The 24121-nt window shown below is 43.8% G+C and overlaps 1 protein-coding gene across 2 annotated transcripts; it reads left to right on the top strand.

Moving 5' to 3' along the window:
* The first annotated feature begins 88 nt into the window (after positions 1-88).
* CCNB2 (cyclin B2) lies at positions 89-21624 on the top strand. Of its 2 annotated transcripts, none has more exons than XM_059372034.1 (9): positions 89-250; positions 2730-2858; positions 2964-3074; positions 12357-12527; positions 12631-12789; positions 14443-14679; positions 14981-15121; positions 19900-20010; positions 21336-21461. In XM_059372034.1, the coding sequence occupies exons 1-9, from the start codon at positions 227-229 to the stop codon at positions 21360-21362; spliced, it is 1110 nt and encodes a 369-aa protein (XP_059228017.1). In that variant the 5' UTR covers positions 89-226; the 3' UTR covers positions 21363-21461. The 2 variants fall into 2 exon arrangements, with proteins under 2 accessions (XP_059228017.1, XP_059228016.1); XM_059372033.1 differs by having other exon boundaries at positions 92-250; positions 21349-21624.
* Positions 21625-24121: the final 2497 nt, after the last annotated feature.

Consider the following 24121-nt stretch of genomic DNA (forward strand, 5'->3'; position numbering starts at 1 on the left):
GGCTGTCTCCCGCCTAGCCAATAGGAAGAGCACGCCGTACGTAAGGCCGCCCAATGGGGGCGCGAGCGGCGCGGCATTTGAATCCTGTAACAAGGCGACATCGCGAAGATCTTAAGCGGTGCGGGCCGCAGTCCAGAGCTAACGGCGCCGCGGAAGCTTGTGTCCTTCCTCTCCGGTCCGCGTCCCTCCCTGGGCCGGGCCGGCATTCCTGCCTGACCCTTCCCACATGGCGCTGCTCCGACGCCCGACGGTGAGTGGGACCGGCTCACCTCCCGCACTCGCCGGGCTCTTCCGCCGCGGAGCTCCGTCTCTCGCCTCTAGCCTCCCTCCCTCCCTCTTCTGCGCAGGCTTCTTCGTCCCAACCCGTGCCCCTCTCGCCTTCTGCCCGCTTCCCCTCTTCAGTCTGCGGCCTGTCCTCTTTGGCGACCTCTCTCCTCCTCGGATCCACTCTGGGTTCCCGGCTTCCGCCCTGGCCAGTCCGGGGATGAGGGAAGTGTAGTGGGGGAGGGAAGTGTGGGAAAGTGCCTCGGAGGGCGCACCTGTCAGGTGAGCCTCTCCAGCCCGGGACTTGGTACTCAGCGAGGGATCCCCGAGTGCTCTCTGTTGTTAGAGTGCTGTTTAAGCAGAGGCTGTTGTCATTTCCTTCCTCTGTTCTCAAAAACTCCTTGCCAGCTAAGGGATGGGGGGTGGGGAGAAGCACTGGAAGAAACTGCAGGTAGTAAACTGTTTTGAATGTTTAACCAGGCAACAGTCATGGCTGTTTTTCAGATTCTTCGCTTTTCGTTTTGTGTTAAGTTTCCCATTTATTTCTGCGCATGATGTCTTCCAGGTTAAGTTCACTAACATAGTCGTTTGTCATCTTAAAATTAATTACTGGGGCTCCTGGGTGGCTCAGCCGTTAAGTGTCTGCCTTAGTTCGGGTCACGATCCTGGCATCTTGGGATCGAGCCCCATATGGGGCTCCTCGAGCGAGGAGCCTGCTTCTCCCTCTCCAGCTCTCCTGTGCTTGTGTTTCCTCTCTCACGATCTCTCTCTGTAATAAATAAAGCCTTAAAAAAATTAATTTCTTTAATCAAGTGTAATCAAGATTTTGCATATAACTTGGAACAATACCGCAAACAGAAGGGTCCAGATTCATTTGTTTCATCTTTGCAAAAATGCGAGTGCTAATGGTGTTTTGAATTTTTTTTCTGTGGGTTTGAATTGTATCTGGGTCTGCTTTTCCTTTGCTGGAAAATAGAGGGCCCTGACACACCTGAGTTCCATCCTCCTGGATGGAAAGGCTAGTTAAAAGCTGCCAGTGTTCCCCTCCAGATGGACTTAAAGTCTGATTACCGGGATTTAACCTGTAAGCATTAAAATTTCAAAACACTTTTTAAAATTAGCAATTGCTACTGGAAAAAATTGAACAGTGTGCTTTTGAGAATCCTAATAAGTTGAATACATTCAGTATTTAATTCCTATTCTTTTGTGGATCTACATTGAACTGGCGTGTAATTTTTGTCTAATCTGTCCCATAAAGTTCTCTCATTGTCAAATTCTTTCTTTCTATTCAGGGAAGGCTTGAGTTTTCCCTGCCCTTCTGTCTATCCTTGTAGATCTATTCAAACCCCCTGTTAGGAGATTTTTAGGATTAGGACCCACAGTTCTCAGGGATAGTACATGCTGGTTTTTTTCCTCATGAAATGTTTATCACCTCTATAAGAAAATAAACTTTTTTCTACGAATTGCTTTTTCTAACAAGTTTTATTTCTAAGCACATTCTTTCAAAGGTAGGTTAAGGTGAACTAATGATGTTTTTATTCCATATGATTTCAACTTCCTCTGAGTTTGAGAGTAAAACTATTTTACTTGTGAAAACAATTTCCAAGTATCCTTAATATAAGAGAGTCCGACCTCATTTTATTTTTTTTTAATTTTTTTTATTTTTTTTTAAAGATTTTATTTATTTATTTGACAGAGAGAAATCACAAGTAGGCAGAGAGGCAGGCAGAGAGAGAGAGAGAGGAGGAAGCAGGCTCCCTGCAGAGCAGAGAGCCTGATGCGGGACTCGATCCCAGGACCCTGAGATCATGACCTGAGCCGAAGGCAGCGGCTTAACCACTGAGCCACCCAGGCACCCCCGACCTCATTTTAAAAGGCAATATCTTGGGGCGCCTGGGTGGCTCAGTGGGTTAAAGCCTCTGCCTTCGGCTCAGGTCATGATCCCAGGGTCCTGGGATTGAGCCCTGCATCGGGCTATCCCCTTAGCAGGGAGCCTGCTTCCTCCTCTCTCTCTGTCTGCCTCTCTGCCTACTTGTGATCTCTGTCAAATAAATAAATAAAATATATTTTTTAAAAAGGCAATATCTCTAAAGATCATGTCTATAGGAGCGCTCCTTATTGTAGATAGCATAAGAATCAAAGCTAGTTTAGGTTTTAAACATCTGGACTTATTGTAACTTTTTTTTTTTTTTTTTTTTTTTTTTTAGATTTTTTTTTTTTTAAGACACGGGGCTCTATCCCAGGACCCTGAGATCATAACCTGAGCCGAAGGCAGAGCCTTTAACCCACTGAGCCACCTAGGGTCCCCACTTTTAGTCTTTTAAAAAATGTACCTTTTCCCTCTCACAAATAGATCTCCACATATTTACCTTTCCCAGATTCTGCATTTGGATATCTGACATTAGCAAAGTATTGTAAGTTGTCTCAATTCATCATTAACTCATCTTTTTTTTTTTTTTTTTAAGGTGTCCACTGATTTGGAGAATGCTGACACTGGAGTTAATTCTAAAGCTAAGAGTCATGTGACAATCAGACGGGCAGTTTTAGAAGAAATTGGAAATAGAGTTACAACCAGAGCTACACAAGTAGCTAAGGTAACAGCCATGAGGACTGTCCATGTGCACACCAGGCTGATTGTGTATAGGTCTGAAGAACAACACTGACTATCTTCCCCTATTTATGTTTCTTTTTCCTTGTAGAAAGCTCAGAACACGAAAATACCTGTTCAGCCCACCAAAACAAATGTCAGCAAACAACTAAAACCTACTGCTTCTGTGAAACCAGTTCAGATGGAAGTGTTGGCTCCAAAGGTAGGATGTTCTGTGTTTACAAACGTACAAAGTAGCTGTTTTTTGGCTAGACTGGAAAGGTGCCTTTATCTTCACTGCAACTTTTATTTTCTTAAAAGATTTTATTTATTTATTTGAGAGAGAGTGAGAAAGACAGCATGAACAGGGAGAGGAGTAGAAGGAGAAAGAGAAGAAGAAGCAGATCCCCTGCTGAGCAGAGATCCCAATGTGGGGCTTGATCCCAGTACCCTGAGATGATGACCTAAGCTGAAGGCAGGCATTGAACAGACTGAGCCACCCAGAAGCCCAGACATTGACTACTTTTGAAGAACGTTCATAACTAGAGCTCTACTTTAAACAGCAGTGTACAAATTGAACATACACATCCTTTTGGTGATGGTAGTTACTATTTTTTTTTTAAAGATTTAATTTATTTATTTGTCAGAGAGGGAGAGAGAGGGAGAACACAAGCAAACAGAGTGGCAGGCAGAGGCAGAGAGAGAAGCAGGCTCCCTGCTGAGCAAGGAGCCTGATGCAGGACTTGATCCCAGGACCCTGGGATCATGATCTGAGCCAAAGGCAGCGGGTTAACTGACTGAGCCACCCAGGCATTATGTTTTGACCTTGAATAACAAAGTTAATTATCTTGATACTCAAATAAATTTAGTGATCTCAAAGTAAAATTTGGTAGGTTTTATAATCCATAAGCTTGCCCATGAAGGCTATGGAATCTCTCTCACACTTTGGAGACTCATACTCATCATTACAAATAAGGTAATGCCAAAATTCTGTGTTGTTAAATTGTGCTCTCTGGGACTGGTTAACTCAATTGGAGTTAGAATGTTAACGGACCCATTGGCCTGTAATTATTACAGGACAGGCACTGTTATAGGTGCTGAGAATACAACAATAACTACTTTTTCCACTTCTTTCTCTCTCTCTATATATATATAATAAATCTATATAAAATATATATTAATAACATGTCTGTAACTTGTTTAAAATTTTTCAAAATAATACATTGGATATATTCAAGACATTTATACAGAGAGCACTTGCTATGCCCATCCAGTAGTGTTAAGGCTGTTAAAGAGATATCTCACCTTAAGGAGACTTATTCAGAAAGGGCACATGCACCTGAAATTAAATTAGTAGTCCCAGGGAATGACACCAGGTGCCCTTGGGCAATGGATGATTGAACTTCAAGTGTCTAGGGTAGTTGGAAGCACCATCCTTCAGAAAGTGCTTCTACAGGAAGGAGAGAACACTAAGAGACCAAGTTGTCAGGGGAAGCTTCGTGGAATCAGTGGGATTTTTAAGGATAGAGAGATGATGATAGGAAAGAACCAACTTTTTTTGGGAACAAAGCATAATAGGAATCAAGCCACGAAAGCAAAAATAGGCCTATAATCTTGTCCTTGGGCTAAGGAGTCAGCACATCTAACTGGGCCAGAATGTTTGTGTGAATAAGCAGAACATAAAGTTGGGGGAAAGGTTGCAGTTGGATTTGAAGGCCTTAGAATTTGGATTGTATCCCATTAGGCAGTGAGGAGCCTGGGAAAAGTTTTGAGCAGGTGGGAAATGATGAAAGCAATGTAGGCTGGGCATGGGAGGAACCATAAATGAGGAGTACTACAATTGTTCAGGCAAGAGCTGATGAGAGTCTTGAACTAACCTGGATCTTCCCTAAGCACTCACCCACATACCACTACCTACAGTGTGCTAAGAAACAACATGGGATGTGTTGGGGGTATATCAACTCCTTCCAGAGACATTGTCCTGTATCTAGAAGGAATTCTTTCGCAATGTTTTTCGCAGAAAGAGAATAAGATCCTTAAGCAAGCACTTGAGTATTTAAGAAACAATTTATGCAATGAATTACTAAGGAAATGGGGAAGTCAAGGAAGGGAGGTAGTTCTGGGGAAAGCACCTTATTTGGCTTTAGATTTGTTGAGATAACAGAAAAGCATCCAAGGGAAGGGCAGTCAGAAATATGCCAGCAGCATCTGAGCAAGGGGGCAGACGTGGGAGACTTCTGCTTACAGGTGATAGTGGCAAGCATGTTGCTGTTCGGAAGCCAGGACAGAGAGTGTCAAATCAAGAACTAAAGCTCAGAACAAATTCTGAAGATCGACCTTCCTTTCATAGGCCTTTCCTTGGAGGCTTCTAGTGCCTAAATGCCAAACCCAAACCCAAACTTCCAGCTTTGACCTTTTAACCATTATGCAGTATTTGATGCAGGTGACTGAATGTGGTTCCTCTCACATGTCTGGAAGTGATTTAGCAGTGTCCTTCAAAATGTTATTCTCCATACCCAGTAAATCTGTTTTTATCCTAAGAAAATTATTAGAGGCACACTAAAATTAGAGGATTTTTAAAATAGTGTTGTAATGAATATCTTATATAATAGAGAAATATTAGAAAATTGGTTAATTCTAAGTTCAAGTATAAGTAACATACAATGTTACATTAGTTTCAGGTGTGCATATAGTGATTGAACAATCCTATACATGACTCACTGCTCACCATTATAATATGCTCTTAATCCCCTTCACCTGGTTCATCCACTCCCTCTACCCAACCCCCCTACGGCAACCACCAGTTTGTTCTCTATATTTAAGAGCTGTTGATTTTTTGTTTTGGTTTGTCTCTTTTTTCTTTTTCTTTATGTTTGTTTGTTTATGTATGAAATCTCTACACCCAACATGGGGCTTGAATTCACAACCCTGAGATCAAGAGTCACATGCTTTTCTGACTCAGCCAGCCAGGTGCCCCTGCCTTTTTTTCCCCTTCATTTGTTTTGTTTCTTAAAATCTTCATATGAGTGAAATCATATGGTATTTGTCTTTCTGTGACCAACTTATTTCACTTAACATTAGACCCATGTTGTTGGCAGTGGCAAGATCTCATTCTTTTTTATGGGCTGAGTAATATTCCATTGTAGATATACCACATCTTCTTTATCATTCATCTGTCGATGGACGCTTAGGTTGCTTCCATATCCATATCCCAACTATTGTAAATAATGTTGCAGTAAACATAGGGGTGCATATATCTTCTCAAATTAGTGTTTTCCTCTCCTTTGGGTAAACACTACTGGGTGTTTTACTGGAGCAGCTTAAATCCATTTAATGAAATACATGGGCCATTAATATCATGTTTTAGTAGAATATTTAAAGATATCAAAATGCATGTTATATCAGTCAGATTATAAAACAATTATAGAACACAGTACCACCCCAGATTTCCTTTCTTTAATTATTATTATTATTATTTTTCAGAGAGAGAGTGTGTGTGCATGCGGGGCTGGGGGAGGTGGGGGATAGAGGAGGGAAAGGGCAGAGGGAGAGGGAGAGAGAAAATCTTATGCAGGCTCCATATCCAGTGCAGAGTTTGATCTCATGACCCTGAGATCACAACTGAGCCAAAATCAAGAGTTGGATACTTCACCGATGGAGCCACCCAGGCACCCCAGATTTGCTTTTAGAAGTGTGCAAAGTGTTCTGGTTTTTTTTGAGGTGGGGAGGGGCAGAGCGCAAGAGAATCTTAAGCAGGCTCCATGCCCATTGCAGATCTCAATTTCACAACCCTGAGATCGTGATCTGGCTGAAATCAAGAGTTGGATGCTTAACTGACAGAGCCACCTAGGCACCCCTAAAACTCTGCATTTATAAGCAAACTTTGATAATGGTTATTTTTGAGTATTACGTTGGGTTTAAGATTCATTTTCATTTTCTTCCTTAAAATTTTCAGATTTTTTTGACCATAGATACATATTACTTTTCCAATCAGAGAAGAAGGGAAAAAGGCAAATTAAAAGAAAAACAGCCAAAAATGTTATGAACAAAACAAAGGAGAAATTTCCTCCCGTAACTTCTACAACTCCACTCTTTCTGAATTACTCAACCTTTCCTTGGTGACTTTTTTTGCTTTAGCTTCTTGACAAATTTTAGGCCACTGTGTTTCAGATAAAGAATGATGGGCCATCATATAAATATCACTTCCATGGCTGAAATGTGCTGCTCGTTTTTAGAAGACATCAGGGATTAATGAACAATAATTACTTCCAATTCAAATGCACTTTTCTCTGAGAAATATAGTATAGAAGATATCATTCAGTCCCTAGTTTAGGGGGAGCTCCTCATCCTGGCAGATGAGCCCCTCGACTTGCCTGGCTCTGGTCGGCCATCTGGCTTTCACTTTGTCATCTGCTCTGTCTGCCGCCATTGCTGCTCCTTTATAGCTTGTCCCCGGGGATGTGGCAATGCCAGTTGAGCACAGGGTTCTAGCAACAGTGAGCCCTGGAAAATTTATAAGCCATGTGCTCATGAAAGCAGATGTTCTCAGCCAAATCTATTTACTATACTCTGCAAAACCAGAGGGATGGTTTCATCTTTGTAGGAGATGAAGTGACTGAATCACAAAGGGCTCTGGCTGAGAACTTGAAGGGGTTTCAGCCATTTACAGGTGTTTGCAGAAGCAGATTATCCTGCAATTTTTAGAGAAAACAGTGCTTTTGTTATTTTATTATTTATTTTTTTTTCTGACCAATGAGGTTTTGGCAAACACTGAGTTGTATGCAAAAGAAAGGAGATGGTTTTTTCCTAGACTCCTGGAGAAATCAGGAGAATGTGCCACCAGTTCTGTCCCCAAGTATCCCCCAGTCAAGCAGAGGAAGGCCTGAGCACACATTCTGATAGGGCTGTAGCAGAGATCCTTGCACACTTCGGAGAGATGCTGGGAAGTCAGGGCTAGAAATTCAGATGAAGTTTTACATTTATAGATTTGATCTAAACACTAAATTCAGTGATAATTGTGGGATGCTCCGATCAGATGGGGGGCCCCCAAATGTGGGGTGCCAGTTGGGTGGGGGCCAGTAGCATGGGTGGTGAAAGAATTCACCCACGGCAGAACAGAAGAGAGAGATTATTGAATAGGGAACAGTGGGCAGGACAGCAAAGGAGAGACTGTCTGCCAGAGGTTGGTGGTGAGGGACCACAGTTACAGGGTGAAATAGGGGAGTATGGGAACGTATGGAATTTTCCTGTTTTAGGTAATCTTCGGAACTGTGCCTAGTTAGGGCTTATGGCTATTTCCAAGTGGTTTGCTTAATGAGCCTGCCGACATTCAGCCTGGTGGTCGTTATGGGCCCTTTTACCTTGATCAAGTTCCACTGCTCAAGCCTGTTGCCTTAAAGTGCCTTTATAGTAGTCATTATTCAACTATGAGAACGTTTTCTGACTACCCCTAACACAAAAACTACATATAAAGGGGAAGTAATCACAACTTATCACATTTTTTTTTTTAAGATTTTATTTTTTCATTTGACAGACAGAGATCACAAGTAGGCAGAGAGGCAGGCAGAGAGAGAGAGAGAGAGGGAAGCAGGCTTCCTGCGGAGCAGGGAGCCTGATGCGGGGCTCGATCCCAGGACCCTGGGATCACGACCCGAGCCGAAGGCAGCAGCCCAAACCACTGAGCCACCCAGGCGCCCCTATCACATTTTTTTTCAAAAAGATTTTATTTATTTACTTGATAGACAGAGATCATAAGTAGGCGGGGGTGGGGGTGGGGAGGAAGCAGGCTCCCTGCTGTGCAGAGGTCCTGATGCGGGGCTCAATCCCAGGACCCTGGGATCATGACCTGAGCCAAAGGCAGAGGCTTTAACCCACTGAGCCACCCAGGTGCCCCTATCACATTTATTTTTTAAAAAAGAGTGCCTTTGATTATGTATTTAAAAGATTTTATTTATTTATTTGACAGAGATCACAAGTAGGCAGAGGGGCAGGCAGAGAGAGAGAGAGAGAGAGAGAGGAGGAAGCAGGCTCCCCGCTTAGCAGAGAGCTCAATCGATGTGGTCCTTGATCCTAGGGCCCCCGGATCATGACCTGAGCTGAAGGCAGAGTGCCTTTTATTTTTAATCACACAAGAAACAGCAAAATACTACAGAAATACATCAAGCACATAGAATAGAAAGTTTATTGTTACTACTCTCCCTACTCTTCAAATTCCATTTCACTGTATTCTCTAAAGCTATTCCCAGAGAATGATTTTGCCTTTCTATAATTGTGTGTGCCTGTGTATGCACAAGTACACAATTCCTGCTACAAATCATGAACTGTCTAATTGGAAACAATACTTTTTCTGGGAGTCCTTTCTTGTTGCACTTAATTGACATGGTTTATTATAAACCTAGTAAATAAAGGAACTCTGGTTACCAAAAACTTGCATAAACACCTACATGTTTGCCTATTAATAGTAGTACATTCTCTCACCAGACCTAACTTAGTAGTAGAAGAATTTCAACAGCCTTTACTCACACTCCACCCTGCTCCTTACTGAACAGGAGCTTCTGAAGTTCAGCAAAATCTCACATTTATTATTTCAGATACCACTTTTCACTTGTCTGTGACATCGGACAGAACTCATGCATTAATCTGATCAGAATGTTATCATGTTTTAGCTTTGCATGCCGTAGACACTGGACTGAGGATAATACAGCTGGCTTGAAGGGTTTAGGTTACTACCTGCACGGACAGTGGGATCTTGGAAAGGATTTTGTAATAATTAAATTATGTTGGAATTCAAAAGGAATGCTTCTAAGAAATTCTAAACTAAGGACCAGAGCAATGATCCATGTCTTCTCCTGGTAGCTTTGGGATATGGCCAAACTTAGGTGTACATCTGAATAGACACAGGTAAACCTTCCAAGCTGTTGGGGCACACATAGCACACGTGTGCTATATAGCACATAGCACATGACCATAACCTCTGACTCCTTAAACCAGGCTTCCCAATACTGACTGCATTTCCCAGGGACACTGATGATGCTTATCCTTGAACTTAACCTAGCTGTATGTGCTCATTAAAATGTGTATCTGATTCTAGTCACACTTTAAAAAAAAAAAGATTCTATTTTCAAGTAATCTCTACACCCCTCATTTGGCTCGAATCCACAACTCTGAAATCAAGAGTTGGTCGCTCTACCAACTGAGCCAGCCAGGCATCTCTGATTCTTGCCATTCTTGCTCAGTTCCTTCAGTGGGTTCACTTCCCTTCGGGTAAAATGTAAACTCCCTAGCTGGGTTCTTGTTCACCTTTCCAGCCCATCTTTTCACACGCCATGCACTGGCTCCTGCCATCCCAAATGTGTACTTCCCAGACTTGCCTTTGTTTCTTGGCTTCCTCTGGGACTATGTACTTATGTACCTTTTGCCTACTCATTTTTCTTGGTCTTATCTTCTCCAGGAAATTATCTAGGTTTCTCCCTGGTGCCCCAAGTAGCTCTTATTCATTCTAGTCCCTTGAAGTTTGGAAGTTCTCGAATAAATGGCACACATATCTGCATGACTCTTGCTCAGCTGGTCCCGCCCCAGCTTGAGACCTCTGATGTAGGCGGGAAGAATGGGTTTTGAACTGCTGTATCTATTTTGCTGCTGCTCTTTCATCCTTCTTTAAACGTGGAAACCATCATCACTGAGCTTTCATGTCAATTAAAATTATTTATTTATTGATTTATTTATTTTAGATTTTTATTTATTTATTTGACAGATATCACAACTAGGCAGAGAGGCGGGGGGGGGGGGAGCAGGCTCCCTCCTGAGCAGAAAGCCTGATGTGGGGCTCGATCCCAGGACCCTGAGATCATGACCTGAGCCAAAGGCAGAGCCACTGAGCCACCCAGGCGCCCAAAATTGTTTATTATACAGCCTTCTCTTTCTGTATTTTATTTCTTTTTTTTTTCCTCAAAGATTTTATCCATTCATTTGACAGACAGAGATCACAAGTAGGCAGATAGGCAGGCAGAGAGAGAAGGGAAGAAGCAGGCTCTCTGCGAGAGCCCTATGTAGGGCTCGATCCCAGGACCCTGGGATCACGACCTGAGCCGTAGGCAGAGGCTTTAACCCACTGAGCCACCCAGGTGCCCCTTTATTTTATTTCTTGAATACATAGTCTTTATAGCATAGCAGTCTCATTAGGTTTTACTTTGAGAAGTCCCTCTTATTCTTTTAAAAAATAATGGTTTATTTATACTTCATTACTAAGCACTTGTTTTAACTTTATAAATTTTTAATTTGTGTGATTGGTTTTTTTAATAGTCACCCAGTCAGCATAAGAAAATACTGGGTGTGTACTTGCTCCATCTTTGCTTCCTTCTATTTTATTCATAGGCCGGAATGTGGTTTTCTGCTTCTTAGTTGCTAGTTTCTCAATTTAGAATAAATTAGTTTATGAGGGGAAATCTGTATACCCACAGAAGAGGCTACAGCTGAAGCGAATTGTCAGCTCTAGGAATTTCTGCACCCAGATGTTTACATTTCTTTCAGTAAATATTTACTGAGCACCTACTATATGTCAGGGATGATATAGGTATTTAAGATCACATAAGGGACAAAATCAGTTTAAATAAATATATTATTTATTTACAAATGGATTTATAAATATATTGTTTTCTACCTCTGCTAGACTGTCAGCTCTGCAGAGCTTATAGGCCTAGCAGAGGTACACAGAAAATAATATACATCACATATAAGTAAACTCCACAGTATGTTACGAGGTTACAGGCTCTGTGAGGAAAAACACAGTAAGAGAAATAACACATGGGGGGCAGGGAATAGGCAGTAGATAGTATTAAAAACGGGGGTCAGGGTAGACCTAATTGAGAAGGTAAAATTCAAACAAAACTTTGAAGGTGAGAGAATTGCCCGTGTGGGTGTAGGGACAAGATCGAGCACATTATGGGGAGAGGGAGCCCATCTGCAGTGAGGGAGCCTGCCATGAGGCAGACCAAGGGGAGAGAAATAGGAGACCAGTCAGCCGAGAGAGAGGGCAAAACCAGATCATGCAGGCCCCCAGGCCATCGTGATGATTCAGGTTTTCCCTTGGAGTGAAATTAGAGAATTTTAAACAGAGGAGCATCTCTATAAAAACTTCACCTACTACATATTGAATTATTAACCTCTTACTCGGAAATTTATTTGTTTTGGCTTTCACACATTTAAAAAATGCACATGATACTTTTTTTTTTTGGACAGAGATCACAAGTAGGCAGAGAGACAGGCAGAGAGAGGTGGGATGAGGGAAGCAGGCTCCCCGCTGAGCAGAGAGCCCGATGAGGGGCTCAATCCCAGGACCCTGGGATCACGACCTGAGCCGAAGGCAGAGGCTTAACCCACTGAGCCACCCAGGCGCCCCATGCATATGATACTTCTAAACCAGTTGACTCTGCACGTATTTGGCTCTGATGGACAGTTCAGACTACTGCCAAGGTAGTGATGCACACTTGTTAATTCGTTCACGTAGGGTCCTACCCCCCCACTGGAGGATATCTCTATGAAGGAAGAGAACCTCTGCCAAGCTTTCTCTGATGCGCTGCTCTGCAAAATCGAGGACATTGATCATGAGGACTGGGAGAACCCTCAGCTCTGTAGTGACTACGTGAAGGATATCTACCAGTATCTAAGGCAGCTCGAGGTGAGTGGGCCTTTGTGTTTTGGTTGTTCAGGCAATGTGGCATTTACTGCACAGCTGGGAAGGGAATGAGGTAAGCTTTTTAAACTTTGAATTCCGCCAACAGGTTCTGCAATCCATAAATCCACACTTCCTAGATGGAAGAGAGATAAACGGACGCATGCGCGCCATCCTGGTAGACTGGCTGGTGCAAGTGCACTCCAAATTTAGGCTGCTGCAGGAGACTCTGTACATGTGCGTTGCCATCATGGACCGATATTTACAGGTGAGCGTGGCTTCTGGGGGCTCACTGTAGGGGCATTCTGCAACGCCAAAGGGTGATACCTGGAGGAAAAGACCAAAAGCCACTTGGTGAGAAACTGAGGAACTGGAGGTGCTAGAGAGGGAGGTAGCCAGGTGTGTCCAGCCTCTGATGATGCTGACCGCTGCTGGGCATTTCTGCTAGGTCAGCCTGCCAAAAAGTGCCAGGGCATCGGGTGGGTTGGCACTGCATGGCCATCAAAGCAAACAGACCAGCAGGATTCTAAAAGTTAGCCTGAAGCACACGGGATCTGTGGGGGCTGGTTTCCCAGGTCCGCTTCCATGATTTCCCTGTAGCTCATAGTTTGGTACTCCTTGGTTAAGTTTCCTTGTCTGAAAAAATGAGGAGTTTGGCTAGAGAACTTGGCCATTTCCAGCCAACTGTGGCATGAATCCCTGTAGAAAAGAGAGGAGGCAGAATTGTTAAGGGGTGGGGGGTATGTGTGGGCAGCATACTGGGAACGGGACGTCTGAAGTAGAGGAATGTAAGAAATTCAGCTGGGAGGCAGAGTGGTCATGGAAATAGTTCTGACCAGTGACACAAAACGTTGACCACTTAGAAAAAATGCCAGACAGAAGGCGCTCATGCGTGACCCAGCAGCCAGGAGCCCTGCACGTAAGGATTTATTTACTTAAAGTCAACATGTATGATACAGCTCAGGTACAAATTCTGCCCCACCAGTACAGTCATAATGGTGATTATTATAATGCCCTGAGAGACGGCAAAATCCTAAGAAAGCATAGATTCAGTGGTTTGCATTATACATTCCTCACTGGGCAGGAGAATAGTTATAGTTTAGGCAGATTTTTAATAATGAGAGTTGAAGCAAGGATAGCAAAGTCTCTTTTCAAAGAAAAGAGAATTATATCTGAGCTGAGATTTTCCTTAATCCGGGAGCCTCTTTGGAGATTCTTAACTCTGACTAATGAGTGTACTTTTGGTAAGGATTAAGGAAGTGTTTGCGAGACCCCCTTCCTCATCCCTAGGCATCCATTATTTAATCCTGCTGTTTGACTTGGCCTCATCTTGGTGCAGACACATTGAATGCCACGTTGGGGCCGCCCCAGACACTCAAGCCAGGATGACGGGACTGGAGCAGAGCAGGCGCCTGGTTCTCAGACATAATTCTTCCCTACTGAGCAATTCAGTGATTTGGAGCTGGTGTCTGAATCTCTTCTCGGGCCATCTCTTTACAAGTGGGGGAAAACACATGCGGTTGCTAGGATTTTTACGAGGATCCAATGAGATGATTGTTGGCCTCTTGGGACTGTGCCTGGCACACACTGAATACTCAATAATAGATGGCTGCTGGGAGCAGGGATGGTACCCGCTGTTTTTTTTTTTTTTTTTTTTTAAGATTTTATTTTTAAGGAATCTGTATACCCAATATAGGGCTTGAACCCACAACCCCAAGATCGAGTCATATGCTCCAGGGACTGAGCCAGCCAGGCATCCCTGATGGTACCTGCTGTTAACATAGAGGTTACCTGTGCTGGTAAGGGAGGTGTGAGCAGAGACGATGTGTACTTCTCCAGGACGTGGTTCCCTCTCGCTTCCTTCCACCCAGAGCCCCAGTCCTCATTACGTAGGACTTCTGACACTTTCTTCTTCAATTAGGTTCAGCCGGTTTCTCGTAAGAAGCTTCAACTGGTTGGGATTACAGCTCTGCTCTTGGCTTCTAAATACGAGGAGATGTTTTCTCCAAATATTGAAGACTTTGTTTACATCACAGACAATGCTTATACCAGTTCTCAAATCCGAGAGATGGAAACACAGATTTTGAAAGAACTGAAATTTGAATTGGGTCGACCTTTGCCGCTGCATTTCTTAAGGCGGGCATCAAAAGCCGGGGAGGTAAGTGCCTCTGGTTCGGTATGACACTTGATTTTGCTGTTTGTTCTTATCCTGGAAATGTTGATCCAATTAAAGGAAAACTTAGGCATTTATAGGAAGCATCTTTTCGATAGGTCCTAATGCTTATCAGTTCTTAAGAGCAAAGACCTCATGCTCTGTGTTTGTACCATACTGTGGAATAGGGCAGTTGCTGGGCAGACTGGTAAGGAGAATGGCTTTGAGCTCCTAGGCCTTCACCCAGGATTTTGCAAGAGGGTAATAGTAGCTGTGCTCCTTACTGTCCCTGGCTGTTCTTTCATAGGTCGATGTGGAACAGCACACTTTAGCCAAATATCTGATGGAGCTGACTCTCATTGACTATGACATGGTGCATTATCACCCTTCCAAGGTGGCAGCGGCTGCGTCCTGCCTGTCCCAGAAGGTTCTGGGCCAAGGAAAATGGGTAAGTGTTGGGTTAAGAAGAAATTAGTTTATATTTTTGGCCCCCTCAATATGAAAGTCCTTAGCATTTTCACGACACTAGCCTCGAAACAATGGTTAAAATCCAGAGGGCTAAAAGAAGGCTGCTTGGGATGCTTCAGATAGAGACGAGGCGACCACAGCATGGCACCAAGTGTGCTCCAGAGTTGTGGAGACTGAGCCAGGCCACTGGCAGCTGGTGTGCTAAGGTTTCGGGGTCTTTGGTTATGGGAAACAGGTCGTCAAGCATCTAAGACAAAGCAAGGCCAAGGCCTGAATGATTGCACCAGTGAAGCTAAAAGGAGCCACTTCTAGATTCATATGAGTAGTCAAAGCTGCCCGCAATCTTGGTGCTTATCTCACACACCAAAAAAGGACAACAGCCGAAATCAAAGGGACCAGACGAATGCAGTGTGAGTCATGGGATACCCCTTTGTGGACGAGCCGATTCCAGACTGCCACTAAGCAGTTTTCTAGTCTGTAGACGGGCCCCAAGTGCCGCAGAACGAAAGCCTCTTCAGAGGCCAGGTGTTGAGAAAAAAGTTGCAGGAGAGATAGGGAAGGGAGTGCAGATGGCTCCTCCCATGGCCCCCCCCACCCCCCCGCCCCCGGTCCCCTCCTGTTCCAGGAGGATCACAGAGCATTTCCCCAAGACAGATAAGCTCTGGATTAGGCCTTTGCCTGGGGGCCCTCTGTGGAGGCATGCGAGATTGCTAGGGCACCGTGGCAGAGCTGTTCCTCTACACAAGTGTATGCATTTGACATCTTCTGTGAGAGAGAAGGAGAGTAAGAGAATATATGTATGTGTGCTTATGTATTTTCTAATTTTTCAAAAACCACCCGTAGACCAGAATCTTATGAAAATGATGCCTCTGGGGTTCGGTAGGAACAGGACTTCTGGCTGTAACTTTTTATTTTTATTTTTTTTTTAAAGATTTTATTTATTTGTCAGAGAGAGAGAGAGAGAGCGTGCAAGCACAGGCAGAGAGAGTGGCAGGCAGAGGCAGAGGGAGAAGCAGGCTCCCTGCTGAGCAAGGAGCCCGATGTGGGACTCCATCCCAGGACGCTGGGATCATGACCTGAGCCGAAGGCAGCTGCTTAACCAACTAAGCCACCCAGGCGTCCCCTGGCTGTAACTTTTTATCAACTGTATAAAATATAATGTAACTTTTTAAACTTTTGAACGATATGAGTGCTCATGTATTGAACAATATGAAGAGTCCCTAAGTGGAATTATGCAGAAACAACAAGGTGACTATATATCAAATTGGTAATAACGCAGAGGGAAGAATTAATTCAAATAATTTTGAAGGCAGTTTTCAGACTGTGCATCCTTAGTGGTATGTGGCTGGACAAAACAAAGGACCAAAAAAGGTAACGGACTTCAAGTTTACTTAGGAGCTCTATTGTTAGTAATGTTCTGTTATTATAATTGCGAGACTATTTTTATGCTTATATTATAGGATAAACATTCATTCATGTTACCAAAGACTAAAATTTTCACTAGAAAAAGGGGGATAGGGGCGCCTGGGTGGCTCAGTGGGTTAAGCCTCTGCCTTCGGCTCGGGTCATGATCCCAGGGTGCTGGGATCGAGCCCCACGTCGGGTTCTCTGCTCAGCGGGGAGCCTGCTTCCTCCTCTCTCTCTGCCTGCCTCTCTGTCTACTTGTGATCCCTCTCTCTGTCCAATAAATAAATAAAATCTTTAAAAAAGAAAAAAAGGAAAAGGGGGATAATACAGTGTTAACAATTAAAAACAAAAGGAAAAACCCTGCAACATTAAATCTGTTTTGGAAATGTCAGTAAATTAAGAAGGAGAGCGAAACAATGATAACCCTGGAGCAATGAACACACCTCATGCTTACATCTTGGATACTAAATGCCATTACCCTCTAGGAACTAGGTCTCTTTTGAGAAACAACTGACATGAGGGTCTTCGCAGTGGAAGTAGAAGGTGAGCCTAGGTCAGTTAGCAGAGACCAAGCAACTTCTCAGAGATCAATGGGACACATCAAAAGGACATAGGAACTGACTTGAAAGCATTCTGACTAAATCTGAACTTTAAAAAGAATAATGACAGTAACAGAGTATAACATATTTTTACATATCCATGTATTTGTAATGATACAAAAGAAAGAATGGAAGAAGGGGCTCTTTTTTATCAGTAGAACACCAGCTGATTGAGGCAGAAAGAATAGTAGTTAGAAACCAAATTCTAACCCCTAATGTAATAACCGATTCAAGCGAGAATCAACTGATGTTTATATCATTAGGTGAAATAGTTTTGGAGAAAAAGATTCACATTTTCTCAAAATTTCACCCCACAGATCTGCAGTACTTCTGAAGAAAAACTTTACCTTTGTGCTAGAGAGGTCTGGCAGTTACCGCCTTTACCTGGTGATCAAGCTTAACATCACCAGGGGCAGGACCACCTGACTTTGGCATGTCTTCTGGCACAGTCAGACTTATACATGATCACCTATAAGAAATTCATGCCCAAATTGTTCGACACGAATCCAGTCATCAGGAAACACTTAGATTTAAAATGTGCACATTCTAAAAGTAATTGGCCTGGATCCTTCGAACAAGTTCTCATTTAAAGCCAAGGAAATAGGCATCATTTTTAAATTAAAAAAAAAAAAAAATTAGAGATCAGATACACTGCAGGTAACCTGATTGGACCTGCATCTGAAAAGAAAAATCTGCACAAGATATTTATGGAACAATGGGAGAAATTTGAATATAGACTATATAGATGATAGTGTGGAAATGTTGATTTTTTTTTTTCTTTCTGTGATAATGGTTTGTTTCTGAAACATTTAGAAGTGATGTGTAGTGGTGTCTGCAACTCATTTTCAAATAGTTCAAAAATTGTGTGAATACATACATACACAATTTTTGCCAAACAATTTGAAATTAAGTTAGCTGCAGACAACATGAGAGGGGAAGTGGCAAAATATTAATAATAGATGAATCCGCACAAAGGATATACAGATGTTCATTATACTGTTTCTTTTCTTCTGTACATCTGAATTTTTTTGAAATGAAAAGCTTGAGGCAACAAGGCTGCTGGTAACATGAATGATACATTGTTCTAGTACCAGTGGCTCATTTCAGGTAAATCACTTTACTCTTAGACCTGCCTTCGCTGGGCTGTAAACCTATTAACTATAGGTCTTCCTGTTTTCTGGGAATTGATTTCAAAAGACTAGTAGTTGTGTGTTATTTCAGGATTGCTCTTGCTTCCTCTTTTTTTTCTTCCAACTACTTTAGGATTAAGATTATATTGTGATTTATTTTCCCAGTCATATTGTGCATATGAGACAGATGGATTTTAGCCTTTAGAATTTAATCACAGGGGCACCTGGGTGGCTCAGTAGGTTAAAGCCTCTGCCTTTGGATCAGGTCATGATCCCTGGGTCCTGGGATCGAGCCCCGCATCAGGCTCTCTGCTCAGCAGGGAGCCTGCTTCCTCCTCTCTCTGCCTGCCTCTCTGCCTACTTGTGATCTCTGTCTGTCAAATAAATAAATAAAATCTTTAAAAAAAAAAAAAAAGAATTTTATCACAGAACTGAAATACAGTCAGGTTATATATCTGTACAAATGATAGGTCTGATTACTAATCAACAACTGGCCTGTTGCTTGATTTTTATTCTCTGGGAGGTTAGGTCTCAAGGTGGAGGTAGAGGCTTCTCTATTCTCTGTTCTGCAATGCTTACTTACACAGGACCCAACAAGAGAATCCGGGGTAGTGTTAGTTGTTTTGGATTTCATGGATTAACTCACTGCCTGTGGCCCAGTGTGTTTCTTAATTCTGAACCTCTTTCCCTGATTGATATGGGTGTCTGGGCTCTCAAGCTCCCCACCAGCTGCTGCCCAGTAGGGCTTTGATGGGGGTGGGGGGTACAGTCCTGGGTCTCTGCCAGTCCTGTGAAGGGGCATTCTTTGGTTCGATTTTGTTTTTACTCTCTTCCACTCTCAGTCCCCTTTTAATCCCCTTTCAGTGTGGTAAGAGAAGTTAGCGTGAAAGCTTTGTTACTTGGAGTACCTTACGTACCTGTTCAAACTTCTTTAAAAAATGATATTATGGGGACGCCTGGGTGGCTCAGTTGGTTAAGCAGCTGCCTTCAGCTCAGGTCATGATCCCAGCGTCCTGGGATCGAGTCCCACATCGGGCTCCTTGCTCAGCAGGGAGCCTGCTTCTCCCTCTGCCTCTGCCTGCCATTCTGTCTGCCTGTGCTCGTTCTCTCCCCCCTCTCTCTATGATGAACAAATAAAATCTTCAAAAAAAAAAATGATATTATGGGGGGAGCCTGGGTGGCTCAGTGGGTTAAAGCCTCTGCCTTTGGCTCAGATCATGATCCCAGGGTCCTAGGATCAAGCCCCGTGTCAGGCTCTCTGCTCAGCAGGGAGCCTGCTTCCCCCTCTTTCTCTGCCTGCTTCTTTGCCTACTTGTGATCTCTGTCTGTCAAATAAATAAATAAAACCTTTAAAAAAAATGATAATATGGGACGTTTGACACTTGATCTGGCTGAAGCTGCAGTATCTAATTTAGTCTAGCTCAGAGCCAAGGTCATCTTGCATTTACTGGCTGTTTTGCTGGCACCACAGTAGTGTGGAGGGCTGTTGTTGAATTTTGAGAGGGTAAGAATATGGTTTTATAGCTTTTACGTGAGTGGTGAGTGATGTCAGCATGTATAAGACTTGACCTTCTAAAGAAGCAGAGGCTTTATCCTGCCCTTTCTCTTTGCATGCGTTCCAGAACTTAAAGCAGCAGTATTATACTGGATACACAGAGAACGAAGTGTTGGAAGTCATGCAGCACATGGCCAAAAATGTAGTGAAAGTTAATGAAAACCTAACAAAATTCATTGTAAGTATTCCTTCCAAAACTGTGGAAAGCACTGGGTTACAGGTCTTGTGAGCGAGGGTGTGCGTATGTATGTACGTGTGCGTGTGTGTTTTCATGTACTACTGGCGTTTGTGAGAGTCTGTTTTGGCACAAACTCTTTTCTAGTATAGCAGGGAATGGAGCATACTGATAGACCCCAAAAGCAGACTTTCTTTAACACAAGGTAGGTAGCTAGGCTAACCATGTCCAGGCCCAATGTAGTCGGCCGGACTGCCATCCCTGCGTTCACTCAGGCTCGTCCCAGCGTCCTGTGTTGCTGCTCGCAGCTTTCAGGGCAGGTGCTCCCTGTATTGTCTGGAACCCCTTAAAGGGCTGTAGAAGGCTTGGGTACTTGGGGCCTCTGTCCAGGATCTTCTGGAACAATGACCAAAAGACTCCTGAATGCAGGCCTAGTAAAGAAGGAGGGGGGACGCCTGGGTGGCTCAGTTGGTTAAGCGGCTGCCTTCGGCTCAGGTCATGGTCCCAGCGTCCTGGGATCGAGTCCCACATCGGGCTCCTTGCTCAGCGGGAGGCCTGCTTCTCCCTCTGCCTCTGTCTGCCATTCTGTCTGCCTGTGCTCGCTCTCTCCCTCTCTCTCTCTGATAAATAAATAAAATCTTAAAAAAAAAAAAAAAAAAAAGAAGGAGGAGAGGAAGCCCGTTCAGAAAGCTTCCTGAGGGCCTGGTGTCTGTCTCCATGTGGCCCGTCTGAGACGTGGAGTCAGGGCAGATTGGGCACTGTCCTGTGCTTGTGTGACACTGAGTATCACCAAGGATCTGGTGAGAAAGAGCAAGGCATTTGTGCCAAGTGTCCCAAGTGTCCTGCTTTGCTTCCTTGCACGTAGTTTCCGCATAATGAAGCACACTGCGGATGTGTAATGTGTCTTCAGTCCTGCAGGTATTGTCTGGGATCTGCTAGCACTGGTGGCCACTTGGCTTTTATTGCCATTGTTGCTTCCCATCCTGACAGACCTCTTATGTCCTGGTGGTACTTAGATATGATAAACCCAGCTCCCACTTCCTGCCCCCCTCCACAACCCCTGCCCCGGCAACATAGGGACAGAGCCTCTGCCTTGGACATCATGTATTTCCCCAACACTGGTGCTACCAGCTGGGTTTTATCCATTGTCGGGCATGGAAGGAAATGGTCAGGTTCCACACATTACGACCTCAGAGTGCTCGCTCGCTGGCTTCAGTGATTCACCAGCATCACATCAATTGGTGATTGTGGGTCTGTCCCTTAAGTACTTGTGAGTTAGATCAGGAGCGAGGTAGAAGGTGGTGTTCCTGATGTGTGCTTAATCACAGATGACTTCTGCAGGCCATCAAGAATAAGTATGCAAGCGGCAAACTCTTGAAGATCAGCACAATTCCTCAGCTGAACTCAAAAGCCGTCCAAGAGCTTGCCTCCCCTCTGATGGGACGGTCCTAGGCTGCTGTGGCCCTCGGGGAGGAGTGCTCCGTCTGTGCCCTTGATGTCGCTGATTTGGAACTCTTCACTTTGTATATAGTCCTCTGGTCTATTTCATGAAACCTTTCCTTAGACCTATTTTCTAAATGTATATTGAGGAAAAATAAAGCTATTAATTTTTCTTAAGGTATCCTGTGTATTTTTATTTGTACAATCTCTACTGAACAAGGTCAGTAGAAGGTTGACTAGTTTCTTTTTGAGCTATTATGAGTAGCGTGTCAATTATTGCCTTTGTGGCTTTGGGAAAGACCTTCCTATCATTTTCTCAAATGGAACAAACTAGAACTTGGCTTCAGTGGTTGCTAACCCATTCCTAAACTTATTAAGTATCCAAAGATTGATTCATTATGAAAATTGAACATGGGAGGATAACCACGACAATTCTCTTTCCAGAGCCTACTTAACTATCTTCTCATTCCTATACAGGAACACCTTGCCCATTGGGGTGAGGGCCAACAGAAGCAACCCTCATAATATGTCTCTGTCTCAAAGGCATGGTGGGGACCAGGAATGTCAGTCCTGAAGGACCACCGCTGGAAAACACAAATGGGCCTGTGACACGTTGTTAGAGTTGAAGGTTGGAATGCATTTTCCTATTTCAGCTACATTGTAGGTTACTATTATTATTTTTTTGGTGGGCAGTTTAACATTCTTCTCTAAGGGGGAGTGCATTCTTGGTCTCCAACCACTAAAAACAAAAACAAAAACAAAACCATAAAATAAACGAGTACCTTATAGCAACAACTTCCCAAACCATTAGTTCAACGCTTGTCAGTTGCTTTTTGCAGGAAAGGAGCTAGTCAAATACATTTGGGAAACATTGCAAACTCCCAGTAAAATTTATACAGGTTCTGAGAAGCTTTGTAGTAAACTCATTTCTTCCCCCAGTGGAGAGTTAGGTAAAGCCAGCATGTGTGGGACAGCGAGGTCCGTGGGTGCTGGTTCTGTGACATAGCTGTGGCTTGCGACTGGCCCGGGAGGCGAGCCTGGCTGCCTCCAGCTAGGGCTCCCTACCCAACCCCAGGCAGCTTAGGACTACCTACAGATGTCTGTCGGTACCAAGCACTCAAGAACAGGGAACCTGGAGGCTGTGTACATTGAAGTCCTGGTGTAAAGCTTCTAGATATCCCTGGCTGAGTGAGACTTGTTCCCACAGCAGCCTTACACTGACTTGGGTCACACGTGTGCATAGTAATGAAGTGAGAACATGCAGGGAGCTTTCCTGGCTCTGAGAAGCCAACTTATTTCTCAGAGATGCTTGAGCTCAGCTTCTCATCAAGAAGGGACGGGTTTTGTAGAAGTATTCTGAAGACGTTTTATAGCTTCTTTATTACAGATTTTAATTAGTTAAATATTAAGTACCCCAACTCAGGAAATTCATACTTCCAGGATGTCATAAAAAATGCCTTTTGGATACTTCCTTATGTGCCACAGCAGGCACCCAAAACCAAAGTGTTATAAATGTGATGCAAGCTGTGAAAGTAGAAATCATAATATCATAAAAACACTGAAATAAGAAAATGAGATAATGTAACCACTGTTTTTGAAAAGTACAGATCCTGAAGCTGGCTTGCATCTCGTTAGCTGCTATGGGATGTCTCTGGCCGTGTCTGTCTGTAGAAGGGGGTGCGGACATCTCACTTATAGTGCTGGAGTACAGAGTAAGGTATGGCAAGCCCTTAGGACCGTGTAGGAGTGTGTTCGAACCTTGGTGGCTGTTATTTTAAGGAAGCTGATGGTCTTGGAAAGAGATGGACTCTGGGCATTCAAAGATATGTTAGACACCGCTCTTCCCATCAAAGGAGTTTGCAGGTTTAAAGCTGTTGAGTCTTATTTGTGAGTTTTTCTTCTTCCTCTTTTTAAATTTTGGTTTTTGATTATTATTATTTTTTGGTTCTTGTTTGAGAAAAGGATAATCGGAGGTTGGAAGATTGACAATTAGATATTAGTTAGATTGGAGACAGATGGAGAACATGGGCCTTGGTGTCAGATCAGGGGTCAACTGATGGTTCCTCTCCTTAAGAGCTATGCAATCTGGGGCAAGGGAGTGAACTATACTGAGCCTTCTCATTGCAAAGTGGTTTTAGACCAGGCCATGCCTCTCAGAGGGGCAGGTCTAGTACTGTAGGAGGGAAAGGTGTTGAGTAGCTGGTCAGAGTAAATAAGCTCCTAAATTCGGGAGCGGCCTTGGGAGAAACACAAAACGAGGCAGCAAAGGGAGCGAGTGACATTGCAGAATGGCTCCCACTCATTGACCTTCAAAGTGAAGGGTACCAGGGACATTGTTAGCTTTTCCACCAAGATGCATCCTGTGTGCACTGTACTCTTGAAGCCGGACTCTGCCCCCACCCGCTGCTGAAACTACCATAAAAGCAGCCAGCAGAGGCAGGGCCAGCCTGATCTGACCAGCTCCATGCAGGGGAAGACCGCAGAGTTTGGAAGGAGTCCGGAACGGAGAAGACTGGCCTGTACAAGCCCTGCTCCGTGGCAGGCTGATGGAGGTTGTCAGTTACCTGGGTACGCAGCCACGTTGTCCCACACTTGTTCTCATGGATGTCTCTGCCTGGAAGGAGTCCTGCTGAAGGAGGAGGAAGACCTCTTCCTGGTGCCCTGGATGAGCTGC

Source organism: Mustela nigripes, chromosome 13 (assembly GCF_022355385.1).
Source record: "Mustela nigripes isolate SB6536 chromosome 13, MUSNIG.SB6536, whole genome shotgun sequence".
Lineage (NCBI taxonomy): Eukaryota > Metazoa > Chordata > Mammalia > Carnivora > Mustelidae > Mustela > Mustela nigripes.

Bases quoted from the DNA above. Each gene is read 5' to 3' on its own strand.
- CCNB2 (XM_059372033.1), top strand. From the start codon at position 227: ATGGCGCTGCTCCGACGCCCGACG. The intron at 12,790-14,442 runs GTGAGCGTGGCT...TTCTTCAATTAG, and splicing joins TCATGGACCGATATTTACAG to GTTCAGCCGGTTTCTCGTAA. The intron at 20,011-21,348 runs GTAAGTATTCCT...TGACTTCTGCAG, and splicing joins AAAACCTAACAAAATTCATT to GCCATCAAGAATAAGTATGC.